At 39.3% G+C, this 13,778-nt stretch overlaps 1 protein-coding gene across 1 annotated transcript in view; it reads right to left on the reverse strand.

The window, feature by feature from the left end:
- The window catches only part of LOC149239972 (U11/U12 small nuclear ribonucleoprotein), a 33,891-nt gene that overhangs the window by 1,183 nt on the left and 18,930 nt on the right, over nt 1-13,778 (reverse strand). Inside the window, 1 exon segment of the mRNA XM_089373594.1 lies at nt 214-321. Within this exon segment, the coding sequence (XP_089229720.1) occupies nt 214-321 (108 nt within the window).

The raw sequence follows: 13,778 nt of genomic DNA on the forward strand, positions 1-13,778 counted from the left end.
GAAACAATTAGGAAATGAATATTTGTCCACAAATTCACATCACAAAACTTCATTATAAACAAGAGAAATCAAATTCACTTCCATGCATAATTTCATCAGAATTAAACAAAATGGTATAGAATTGGCTATGGAAGCTACTTCAAAAACAATTTGACTTCTGACTGGTAGTGCCAAAGTCCATTTGCAACAATTTTCAGAAACAAATTCTCATACCCGTGTTGGAGTTCGCTTGACCTTTTTTCCACGGTATGACATTCGCCGCCGCTTGTAATCCCTTTCTTCAGCTAATAATTCTTCTCTTGTTTTCTCCCTCTTTGTGCCCTTCATATCCAAAACATGATTTCAGTACATAAAGGATACAACCCACCAGCAAAATTAAAACCTGCTACGTAGAATTCTCATTGAGAGACTTTGTCTCAGCAATGTTTCTTTGCTAAACCTGAGAATCCAACAGTATCATACTCAAAATCAAGAAGAAACCAACACAAGAGTAGAATGCTAAACAAAAGAAGTCTCTAGGATAGCACAGGACTAACATACATAAAAATTTGGCGGCACGGACACTATCAGGGAACTAGAACACCCTTTGCTGGCCTACTTCAGAATCCTATCCACTTGTACTAGTCCAGACATTAATGCATCAAATAATGCATTATGCTAACCGGAGTTTCCCACTAGGAATTCTGTCCTTTTATATTGCAAATGCAGACACAACTTGAAAGCACAACACAGTTGCCATGTTTCTTTATTTAGTATAACGTAACCAGTCATCAGAAATTGAGGGGAAGAAAAAGATTGTGATCTGGCTCTACATTATTTAAATTAAAGAAAGAAAAAAAAATCCTACACTATAGTTCCCAAAACCTTTTACACATGAAATCTACAGGAGTCAAAACTTGCAAAAACGAGACGATAAAAGATAGAAAAAATACCTCATGGAAAAGGAGGAAGCACAAAACAAATCCAGAAAAGCAAAGGCTAATTCTAAGACCTCATATATAATGTTCGGTGGTCAATCCCCATCCCCCCATGATAATGATCCTCATGCATGCATTCAACGTGTATAACAATACTAGATTTCCTTGACCAAAGTTGTAGGGCTAATGTGGATGCAATAGTGTTTATGGTTCTCTATGCATGTGGCATCCCATTCAATATTCTTTGCTCACCTTATTGGCATGATATGGTTCATGCCATCAATAATGCCATTAAAGGATATTGCAGTCCCACATTTCACAAAGCTAGAACCATGGAACTTGAGAAGGAAAGAGCCAAAATCCATAGTGCTTTGGGACAATTTACAAATGATTGGATTAAAGATAGGGTATTTATTTTATCTAATGGCTGGACAAATATTAAAGGTGGGCCATTGATAAATGTTCTTGGTGTGTCTACGAGTGATGCAATCTTCCCTTCAACCCATGACTACCCAGATCACTACAAGACCACTATTAATATTGCACAACCCCTAATTAAAACCTTCAAGACATTAGTTGTCAATTTCATTCAAGCCATCACCTGCTAATTGCAAGGCAACCAAAGTAATCATTAAGGATATGTATCCTAACATATTTTGGTCTGGGTGTTTGGTGCATATATTGAACCTCTTAATGCATGATATTATTAAGTTAAAGGAGTGTGACTATAAATGGATTGGTGCATCATATTATAAAGGAAAGAATATGAAAAAAATTATCACCAATAACAGTCATGCCCACTACATTTTCCACAATCACTCTTAGTTGGAGCTACTTAAGATTGTGAAGACCATATTTGCTAGCTATTACATCACCTTCAAGTGCCTATTGAAGACAAGGGGGACATTGGCTAGTATGGTCTCGATCAATTCATGGAAGGGTTTGAAAGATAGAGCTGCATCCACATCTGATAGAGTAAATTTTCAGCAGACGAGGGGCATCAAACTTGATGATCAATTTTGGGCACATGTAAGGTTCAAATGATTCAGTTTGCAAGGTTCAGATCAAGCCCATTTATCATATGATTCAGTTTGCAGGTTCAGAACAATATGTGATGGGGAAAGTGCATGAGCAAATAGACCGTATACAAGGCCAGATCAGAGACAATGTTGAGCAAAGAGATGCACTCTTATATGATCATATTCATATATATGTGATCAAAAGGTGGGATAACCTAAATGTTCCATGGTAGGAACAACCAGCACCTAGGGTGGGGTTAGGGGAAAACCAGACAGATTCAAAGGCATAGAGTGGGTGTATGCTAAGTTGCCTGGTTTGAATTCGAATTCAAGCTCGACAACTTTCAAATTCGACAAAAGTTTGACAAGGAAAATTTCACTAATAAAATTCAACATACTACAATTTTATGGAAAGTTAAAATATTATATAATTGTAATTTGGAGAAATTTTATAAAAGACTTTGGAATATTTTTAAAACCATATAGCTTTTCAAGATATTCTGGAACAACAAACCAGTTAAAGATCAATTTTACCTTCAACAAAAACTCTTAGAAATTTCTCACCCCATTTAAAAATCAACTTTATCTAAAAACTCTCTTCAAAATTTGAGTTTGTCGCTAACTCCATTATTTTCACTGGAGATAGCACAGCCTTAAGATAAAGAAAGACACAGAAATTCAAGTTTGTCACTATAATTTTTTTTATTGGTGTGCCCAAGGGCCAAGGATAAATAAAAATAATTTAGAAGAAAAGTGATGAGGATGAAGAATGGTTATAATAATAAGGCATCTGTTGAAATTCTAGTGTTGTGATGACTAGAATATTTTTTCAAAACTGATAACTAGTTCTATTGATGCCAATTTCTTCTTCTTTATACTTTAGTCAATAAGTAGCTATACAAGAAAAACTTCAACCAGTCATCTCTTCAACAAGAACAGTAAATAGAAAGCACAGTAAACAATGGGCAATAAACAAGAGACGAGACACCAAGATTAGGCTCACAGCCAGGCAAAACCCACTAGGGCAAAACCCAAGAATTGAATTCTTTCCTCATGAGAGAGAGAGATTCTATCCTTCAACAGTACATCAAATGTTCCAACAATATCAAGATAACCAACAACAATATACTCAACCAAAGTCTGCACAAAACGAGAGAGAGATTCCATTTCTGTTCAACACGACGATCTGATTAAGAGGGCCGAAATCTAGGTTTGAGATCACTGTAATAGAGGGCCAAAGTTCCCTGAAATTTTGTCAACGAGCTCTGTTATATTTGGCCTTCCAAATGAGACAAGATGCTAGCCCAAACAATGAGTAATATATCCAAGACAGAGTTCGCTTTAATCTTCAAACAAATAGTAAGTCAAAGCAGCTGTAGTAGACTCTCTTTCACCCTTCGCACTTGAGGATATACATGTAATAGATGACCGAAATTGCTATTGATTGCAGACCAAATTCATTGTTTGCTTGATGGTCAAAATGAGGATCAACGGGCCTCAATTTATAAGTGTAATGTGAGGACTAATTAGCCCTTGTAGGCCGACATGGTGTCTCCCTAGAAGCCAACTTGAAGGAGTGATATAGCCAACATGTAGTTGATCAAAAAGTAATTTCTTCTCCATGCTTTGATGAAAAATGCTGACCATAGCTAGCTTGAATTTCAACAATCCCTCTTAGCTAGGGAGGTAGTTTTTCATTCTCTCAAAGATTCATCTTCCCGACCAATCCATAGGTCTCTCACCCCATAGCCTAAGGAAGAGAGTACATTCCAAGCTTCTCTCTCTTTCAAACTCAACATAAGGAAAGATACATAGCATCCATCTCAAAGCATCCCCCGAAAAACAAGGTCTCTTGGCAAACAGCCTACAGGAGGAACCATCAATACATCTATCGGACAACAATGTCTCTCGACACACAACCTACAGGAGGAATCATCAATACATCTCCCAGACAACAATGTCTTTCAGCACACAGACTACAGGAAGAATCATCAATACATCTCCCGGAGAACATCTCTCGGCACACTACAAGAGGAATCATCAATACATCTCTCGGACAACAATGTCTCTTGGCACAAAGCCTACAGGAGATTGTCTATCCATGATGCAATGTAATCAGTGCTCCCTCTTCAAGGGAATTCTTCAGTTCATCATCAGATATTTCAGCAACATTCAGCTTCAATTAGGGCTTCTCTCAAAAGCAAACATCAACAATAGTCAATATCAGAGTTTGTAGCTTCTTCAACAAGGATATCACCATGTTCATGTCTCAAAAGTTGCCCCCCTCTAACACAAAAGTCTTCTTCATAGAAATGTGTTTGATCTTGTCTACTCCCTCTGAGTACAGAGCCTATTTCGAGTCTTATTGTTCTTCCATTATTTTCAACGATATGCCACATCTTGGCAATTTCCATTATGTACCTACAAACCTCACTTGGAGGCTATGGAATAAGAACAACCAAGCAAGCCAAGAGACTCATAATGAAAAAATCAATAGAAACAATCAAGATAATAATTATCTTTTGAGAGTGTATCAGCTCCCTATTGAACTTAGCCTTCTCTAATCGAGTCAATCTCATCATATCCAGCAGTCCATACCATCATTTTGACATCATTAAGAAGTCCACGTCATCAAGGAATCCACAACATCATTAAGGAATTCAGGGAGTCCAAGTTATCAAGGAGTCAATATCATCATCTGTTAAATTATGGTATGTTCTATGCTTAGAGCAGTTTACTTATTTTTCTTCTTATTGGCCACAAATTAGCAATCAAATATACATTAAGTAAAGTGCAGATAGAACATTAAATGATCAACAGAAAACAAGACAAGACAAGAGACACAAGATGTGGCGGCTAGCCAGGGACAAACCCTAATGCGGGGAAACCCTTTGATCAAATCTTCTTTTATCTTCAATAGTTCAGCAGAGAGATATAGTACAAAATCTGAATTCTGTAATTTTATATCAGCAGCAACAAACCGTAGATCAGCAAAGTCAAACTTGTTCAAACTAGTTGAAATGGACCTCTAAAATGCTTGGTCAATTTCTGGTCAACTTGTCCTTGAACAGCCTGAAGAAACAGCCCCAAAAATACAGTCAATTTGCAGATTTCTAAAGTCAACTGCAACCCTAAACCAGAGGTCAGATCACCTCGGTTTTCATGCCAAAAATTGTGGCCTGCCTAAGAGAGGTAACCACACCTAATCCGCACTTCTGGAAGGTCAACGCTTGGTCAACGTTGGTCAAAGAGATGACTTGTTGCCCTAGCGTCCTCCTTTCTATGTCTCCTTGCCCTAGGACGTCTTCCTTACAGCCACACATGTGAGAGAGAGAGGGGCTCCTTTTACGCGTAGGAGAGAGAGAGAGAAGAAGAGTGAATTGAAATTGTCCAAATGAGGAGAATGCTCCTTGTATTTATATGCAAACGTTGAGGTTGAATAGACATGACTGTTGGGCTTCTGAGCCTACATAAGTTTGTTGCCGACCTTGACAATTTGTCCATAATCAAAATAAATTCATATCTCCATAAATACTTATCAGAATCGGATGATCTTTAGATCAATCCTACACATCTCGATAAGAGGATTCTAGGAAAAATATCAAAAGCCATGAATAAGGTGATCCACATGGAGTTTGGCCCTAGTTGCCAATTTTAACATCATCATCATCAAGGAGTCAACGAATCATCATCATCAAGGAGTCAACATTATTATCTGAGTCCATATATTCTTCATCATCAAGTAGTCTTGTCCATATCATCATAGAGTTCACACAAGTAGTACATATCATCTTATATTATCATGGAGTCTAGTTCAATTCATCATCAACGAGTCTATGTCATCAACAAGTCCACATTATCATCATCAACATCATCAATGAGTCCTCATCATCATCATCATCAAAGAGTAAGCATCAAGGAGTTCAATCACATCATCCATGTTATCAATGAGTCATACATCATAATCATCAAGGAGTACTTATCATCATCAATAAGGAGTACACATCATCAATATCAAAGAGTATGCATCATTCATCATTAAGGAGTCCACATCAACATCCTCAAGGAGTCCATATCATCAACATCAAAGAGTTCACATCATCAAGGAGTCCATCATTAAGGAAATCATCATCAAGGAGTCCACATCATCATTATCATCAATATCATCAACAAGTCTTCATCATCATTATCAACATCATTAATGAGATTATGAATCCACATCATCAAAAAGTTAGGGTTTCAAACAAAATCAGTTCTAGGTTTTAGGTTCAGAGTCATCTCCAAGCCCTACCTAGGGTTTATAAACTATAAACAATCAATGTTAGTAATGATTAAAACAATAAAAGAAATATAATCTACTTAGCTTTTGAACTCATGACAACTCCCTCTTAATCTTTGGCCTCCTTGCATCCTTCTTTCTTGTTCATGGTCTTCTTGTGTGTCATCCTCATCCATATCATCAAGGAATCTTTACCAAACACTAGTCTTACTTTACCATCCTACTTATTTGCTACAATATCCTTGATAGCCTTCATCATGTACCTTCAATTCTCACTAGCAAGTATAACCAAGAAAAATATACAAGGACACGAGAAGAGAATACTTATCTCATAAGAGTATATTAGCTCTTTCAGCATGATGTCAATTCAAGAGCTAGGGTTTCTACTTATCTAGAGTTTCTAGGACCTTTAAACCCAAACTAGGGTTCATAAGCCCTAGTTTCTTCACTTGTTAATCAAACCCTAGAAATCATATCTTGCTCTTTCCAAATTCTATATAATGAAGAAACCCTAGAGACATCACTCTTATTCATGATATATGCAAGAATCTTTATATCAACCCTACTCAAGATGTAATGCAGAAGGATGTACGTACCTTATTCGAGCTTTACCTTTTAGCAGAGATTCCTGGGCTATCCACTTTCTTCGTCGAGCATGCCTTAATTTCTTGAAATGTCGTTAAGTTATCCATCAAATATCTAGGTCACTATTATACAAAAAAAATATTTGTTTATCATAACTCAATTCATGCATCAACATTACTGCTCCCACATTATTATCCAGTGGTCATATCAAACTCGTGTCGACGTTATACTCAAAACAACATCTTAACTAAGCTAATATTACTTGTACCAAAGAGTTTGCATTGTAGATAGGTTCTCAAACTTGCAAGGCAGAGAGGATAACTCAATCTCGTTCTCGTAGCTCACTTGTATGCTCATATTGTTGTCATTTAAGAGATCTTGGAACCCTCCACTTTTTGCCAATGCACCATAGTTTTCACATTGTATCATTGTAAAACTCAAATGGATCACAGTACTAGGATCTTCATCATTTTGGATTACTGTGCAAAGAAGTGTCTTCAGATTTGGATAATATTTCTTTACTTGACTGTTGGAGAGTTATTGTATTTCATTTTATTGCAACTACTTGTATCAATCTTTAGGATAACTCAGATCAAGGTTGAATATCATAGTTCAGATTATAGGCAGACCAAGAAGAGGTCTCTTGCATCAAGGTAATTTGCATCATAGTCCAAATAACTTCAAGAAATATCGCACTCACGATATTATAGCCTTCACAGGATAGGTCTTTATATAGCGTAGAGAAAAAGTATTCTATAGAAGAGTGTTTTGTATTATCTTCCTTGCATAAGCTTCAAAATCCTAGTAGTTTTGATGCCAGAATTTGCAGAAGCTTGAATCCATACAAGTTGAAGAATGAAATTCGGATAATAGGACATGGATCATGTTATAGTATTATACCTTAACAACTGAAGCTTGCTTGATTCATCATTGCAGTGACTTCGCATGATTTTGTAGACCTTATACTTGTAACAACAGAATTCAGATTTCTGATGTTTTGAGCCCAGCATTATAGGTACCATTCTACAATGAAACTTGCCTCCTTCAAGAGAAATTGTCACAGAACTTCGCACTTGTTAAGTGAACCTTCGATGGAGGAACTATTGTAGAGCTATCTTCAATCGGCATCTTTGATACCGTGGCTTTAATCCCATGTTGAAATTCTAGTGTTGTGATGACTAGAATAGTCTTTCAAAACTGATAACTACTTCTATTGATGCCAATTTCTTCTTCTTTATACTTAAGTCAATAAGTAGCTATACAAGAAAAACTTCAACCAGTAATTTCTTCAACAAACAGAGAGCACTATAGACAATGAGCAATAAACAATAAACAAGAGACAAAGGACACCAAGATTAGGCTCACAGCCAGGGCAAAACCCACGAGGGGGAAACCCAAGAATCCTTTCCTTATGAGAGAGAGAGATTATGTCCTTCAACAGTACATCAAATGTTCCAACAATATCAAGATAACCAACAACAATATACTCAACCAAAGTCTGCACAAAACAAGAGAGAGATTCCACTTCTGTTCAACAAGATGATCTGATCAAGAGGGTCGAAATCTAGGCCTGAGATCACTGTAATAGAGGGTCGAAGTTCCCTGAAATTTTGTCGACGAACTCTGTTAGATTCGGCCTTCGAAATGAGACAAGATGCTAGCCCAAACAATGAGTAATATATCCAAGACAGAGTTCGCTTTAATCTTCAGACAAAGAGTAAGTCAACGCAGTTGTAGTAGACTCTCTTTCACCCTTCGCACTTGAGGATATGCCTATAATAGATGACCGAAATTGCTATTGATTGCATACCAAATTCGTTGCTTGCTTGATGGTCAAAATGAGGATCAACAAGCCTCAATTTATAGGTGTAGTGTGAGACCTACTTAGCCCTTGTAGGCCGACATGATGTCTCCCTAGAAGTCAACTTGAAGGAGTAATATAAGTGACTTATAGTTGATCAAAAAGTAATTTCTTCTCCATGCTTTGATGAAAATGCTGACCATAGCTACCTTGAATTTCAACAGCATCGATCTGGAGTTTGGACCCTAGTGCCCACTTCCTAGCTCTGGGCCATGATGTGGATGCAGGGTTCCTGGTGCAATTTAACCATATATGCAGCCAGTGATCTAACCATCAATATGATCCTCGAGATTGGAGTTTGGAATGAGCAAGAACTCTAGAGACTGGAGGCAAAGGCATTGGCATCAAACAGAGTAAGGGGTTTGTGTGGATGAAACTAGAAAAGAAAACTAGCATTTTGGGCAGCTCAAGCCTCAAACAAAATGAAAACCATGTGGAACTGCTAAGCGTTTTTTCTATTACTTACTTTCTATTGAATTCCAGGGTCAAATTCCAATGCACCCACGATTTTCCAGTTAAATTTATTCACATTGGGGTTCGAGTCCAAGATCAAGTTCAGGTTAGACTTGACATTCACCAAACTGAATCGAATTTGTTTGAAATATCTTCAAATTCAACAAATTCCGAATGCCAAGAAAGAAACACACCGAATGTAGTGACTTAGGGTATATGCATGCATTGTACAAGTTGGTCCTTCATGATGACGAGTATGCTCAAGTACAAAGTGAATTGAGCAAGAAAATTAGTGAACATGGAGTCTCTACCAATTTACATGCAACTAAAGATCAAGATAGGTTGAATCCTATTAAATGGTTGAACATGTATGGCGCCTCGACCCTCTACCACACATCTGCATAAATTGGTGATGAGGGTGCTTTCACAAATTGTAAACACTTCTTTCACAAAGAGTCATTAGATCAAATATAGGTTCATCCACAATGTAAAGAGAAACAATTTGAAATTAGGCCAGGCAAAAAGCTGGGTTTGTGTGCAATAAAGACTTAAGTTGGTGTCCCATTACTATGAGGTGGCAAAGAATAATAAAACATATACAACTTGGGACAACAATCCAGATAAGGCTAATTTGGAGGATGGAGCCATAGCTTTAGAGCGCTTGGAAGAAAAACTTTTCACTAATGGGAATCATGGCATTGATCATTCAACAAAGATGCCACAGCCCACCCCCATCCACCACCATTGTCAGCACTAGAAGGTTTTAGATGTAACAGCTTTAGCTTCACAACCTCCACCATTGCGCTAGGGGCATGTAGCTTATGGGTTTGTTCCATAAGCACTTCCACCTACTCCAAATCCTATTGCTCACGGACCACAAGAAAAGATATTAGAAGTTTCTCATGGGAAGGGAGAAGAGAAATAGATATCATTAGTATTTTCTTTTTCAAATTGGAATCTGGTTTCCAGAACTAAGCCTCTTATCTTTATTATGGCATATTTTCTAAATAATGTATGACAGAATAAGATTGAAATTTGAGTTGTTAACAGCATATTACAACTCTTTGGCCATGAATATGATATTTTGTTCCATTTCGTTGTTGATATTATCTATTACGATGTGTTGATGTAGTTGTAAGCAATGTTCCACCAAGACTCCGGGACAGGGAGATGCGGGTGCAAGAAGACGCACAAGGGGGTGTGTGGGAGTACCTGTTAGCTCTGCTATACAACGAGGATTTTCTATGGTCAGAGACAGGCCTGGTCTGCTTGGTTGTGCTCAAATAGGATGCCAGTGTTAGCCTTGTGGGAAAACGGCCCAAAAAATGGATTCAAAACACTCTTGAACTCTTCAAGAGTTGATTAAGATCTTCCCAAGGTCGAAACAATCATATGCCAAAAGCCCTCAGGAGAGCGGAAATACACTATCGGGAGGCAAAAACACTCCAAAACCATGAAAAAACCCATAAGCACAGGCTTAAACAATGGTTGCACAGCAGCCGTTCGATCTGGCCGATCAATGGTCCAAATCTAATCAGCGGATCACATCGGCAGATCTGATCGGCACAAGCAGGCAGTGGCAATCGGCGGAGGCAATTCGGCGGTATCGGCACGGACAGAAGGGGCATTGCGATTGCGATCAGCGATGCAATGTGGACCGTCGATCGCGCGCGCGGATCGACGGCCCACATCGCATCGCTATATTGCTATCGGCAAAAACCAAAGGAGGACTTACAAGGGGCACAGGACACTGTCGATCAGCGATCGGCGGGTCGCATCGGCGGAGGCTATCGGCGCAGAGAGTATGTAATGAGCGATCACGATCAGCGATTCAACGTGGACCGTCGATTGCACGCACAGATCAACGACCCACATCGCATCGGCAGATCGTAATCGAGAAAACCAAGGGGCACAGCCTTTACATGTATCTGTGCGCGATGCGATGAAACCCGAACCCGGTGGGTTTCCAGAATGAAATTGTTTAAATATTTGAAGTCCGGAGGGAGGCCTTTCTTATGTATTTACCGTGTTTTTCAAGTATTTCAAGGAACAAAGGGAACGAAGGGACCAGGCCGAGTGCGACATGCGACAGCGACCCAAGGGCGGACCCGATAGATAGTTAAACCATACTTGAGGACTTTTGAAGTCCGAAAGAAGCAGAATGGGCGGGATTTCTCAGTATTACAGCGTTTTCTGTATACAACAGAAAACAATCATTATTAAGCATTTTTCAAGAGATCACAAAGGCCCGAATAGCCATCCCATCACCTAAAAGAGGCCGAGAAACAGAGACAAAAGGTTGGAAGTGGAAAGGCGACAGCACAACACGATGCAGCCCGCAACAGGAGTGATCAAGGAGCATACACAGCGCAACATAGCCATCTCATATTCCCGAAAGGACGAAGGTGGCCAGTGTTCACCACTCTGCGCAATTACTCTTCAACCACTGCATTCAACAAATGGAATGGCCGAGAAGGAAAGGACCAGCCTCGAGCAGATCACAGTGTTTACCAGTTATGGAACTTCTTCCATACTACACTCCACCTGCTCGAGAAGGACAGCAGAGCATCCGAGGAGATCAATTTTGTTCATTAAAGCAAGCAGATTGTAGCAGAGACGCCATCAGAGAGTTAACGCGGTTGGTGGTCAATTATGACCCCTCCATGCATAGCACAGCAGCATATCTTTGTAATCAAACTCTATATATACCCAAAAAACAGATGTAATCAAGGTTGATGGTTGTTGTTTTGATGTAAGGTTCAACTTCTGGAGACTGTAACTACTTTGATACTTGCAGCGTCTGGTCTTCATTTTCAGCTAATACAAGCTTCTTTTGTTGTTAATTGCTCACTTTCCATTTCTGCTCTGTTCTAGGTTGTGCCTGTTATGCATTTGTTCATGTGCTCTTGATATTTAGCATTAGAGGGGCTATCATCCCACCTCTGTGTTGAAGTCCAGTATGTATCATTGAATGTGTTATGCAGGTTTCTGTTTACTTAATGCCAGAGAGTTGTCATCATGTCTGTGCTTTAGGAAATAGATTTGCAGACCTCTTTACTGGTTGCAGTCGACCATCACATGGTCTTGTGCATCTGCTCGTGTGGTCAGTATTCTCCATGTTCACCTAATCCTCACACAGTGAGTAATTGGTGGTCTAAAGCCTTGTAGTCTGGGGGTGTTCACCCATGTCTGGAGTTAAGCATAGTAGAAGTGGTTATCTAACTTGAATATGCATCATTCCTTCCATTCATCCATTTCCAACATTTTGTTGAGTTTGTAATGTTCCCAAGCATCTCTGAGATACAACCTAAGAGAGTTTCTTGGGGTGACAACATTAATTGGCGTCGTTGCCGGGGAGAGGAGATTGAAGCTCAGCTTCCCTGGGAGAACGACACAATTCCAGATTTTGATGATAGACAAAGTTTGGGCACATTTCTGGTTGTAATCATCTATCTGGCGACTCCACTGGAGGAAGACCAACCTTTGGCGACTCCACATCACAGTCTTGGCTCAGTTTGTGAGACATACTCGAAGAAATCCTCAGAAATCACCAGCTGACCCAGTGCCTGACCCTGAGAAGATCGTTAAGCAGAAAAAAACATCGCAAAAAGGAGCATCAAGATCAGGTAAGCCCAAAAAATCCATGTATCTCTACTAGTGAAGAAATACCTTCAGAGATTCATAGAGCTCCTTGTTCAATAAGTCCCCCGTATAGTCCATCAGTGCCCTCTTGCTCTGTTGTTCATTTCTCAGCCTTCTATCATCCAAACGACTAGTACCCTTCCACCTTTCCTAGTCATGGCAGGCCAGCAAGCACCTACAAAGATAGAAAGAATCGTTGATGCTAGGTATGGACCCCTGGTCTTGCCTGTTCCTTTGAATGCCATGCCTGCAGGAGATTATCAGAAATATATGCCTAAGTTTACTGGTGCAGAGGGAGTATCAGCTGAAGAACATCTAGAGTCCTTTTATAGCTATGCTGATAATCTAGATATTAATGAAGATGATGTGTGGATGAGGGTTTTTGTCCAAAGCCTAGATGGGGAAGCTAGGAAATGGTTCAGAGAATTAACCCCTAGGTCTATAGCAGACATTGAGGCCTTAGATGATGTGTTCCTAAAGCACTGGGGGGATAAGAAAGATCTGCTCTACTATCATATTGAATTTGGGAACTTGCGGAGGGAGAATGGTGAGCTGCTGTCTGATTTCAATATCAAATTCAACCATATGTATAGCATAATACCACATGAAGTGAAACCCACCCCTACTTCTGTTATGCTTACTTATGCCAATGCCTTCGATTCTCGTTTCTGTTTGTTACTCAGAGAAAGAAGATGTGCTTCTTTGGCTGATATGCAAGATGCAGCCTTTGAAGTAGAATCAAACATCATAGCTGCAGAGAGGCTCGGAGGTGATGCTGATAGGAGAAGACAGAGGGGTGAGCTCTCATCATCCTCAGATCCTAAGATCAATAAATTGGCCAGGATGATAGAGTCATTAGCCTCTATAGTTTCCAGATTAAGGGTGGAGCAGCATTTTGAAGAAGCAAGAGCTCCTAGTACCTTTGCTCTTCCAAAGCCAAATCTATATAAAGGAGCAAAGGAGCAGTTGCAGATTTTGCAAAGAAACAAAGATGCAAACGAAGACAAAAGGGTGAAGACCCT

This window comes from Pinus tabuliformis, chromosome 8, assembly GCF_031772625.1.
Source record: "Pinus tabuliformis cultivar Carrire ecotype Pingquan chromosome 8, CPIR1, whole genome shotgun sequence".
Lineage (NCBI taxonomy): Eukaryota > Viridiplantae > Streptophyta > Pinopsida > Pinales > Pinaceae > Pinus > Pinus tabuliformis.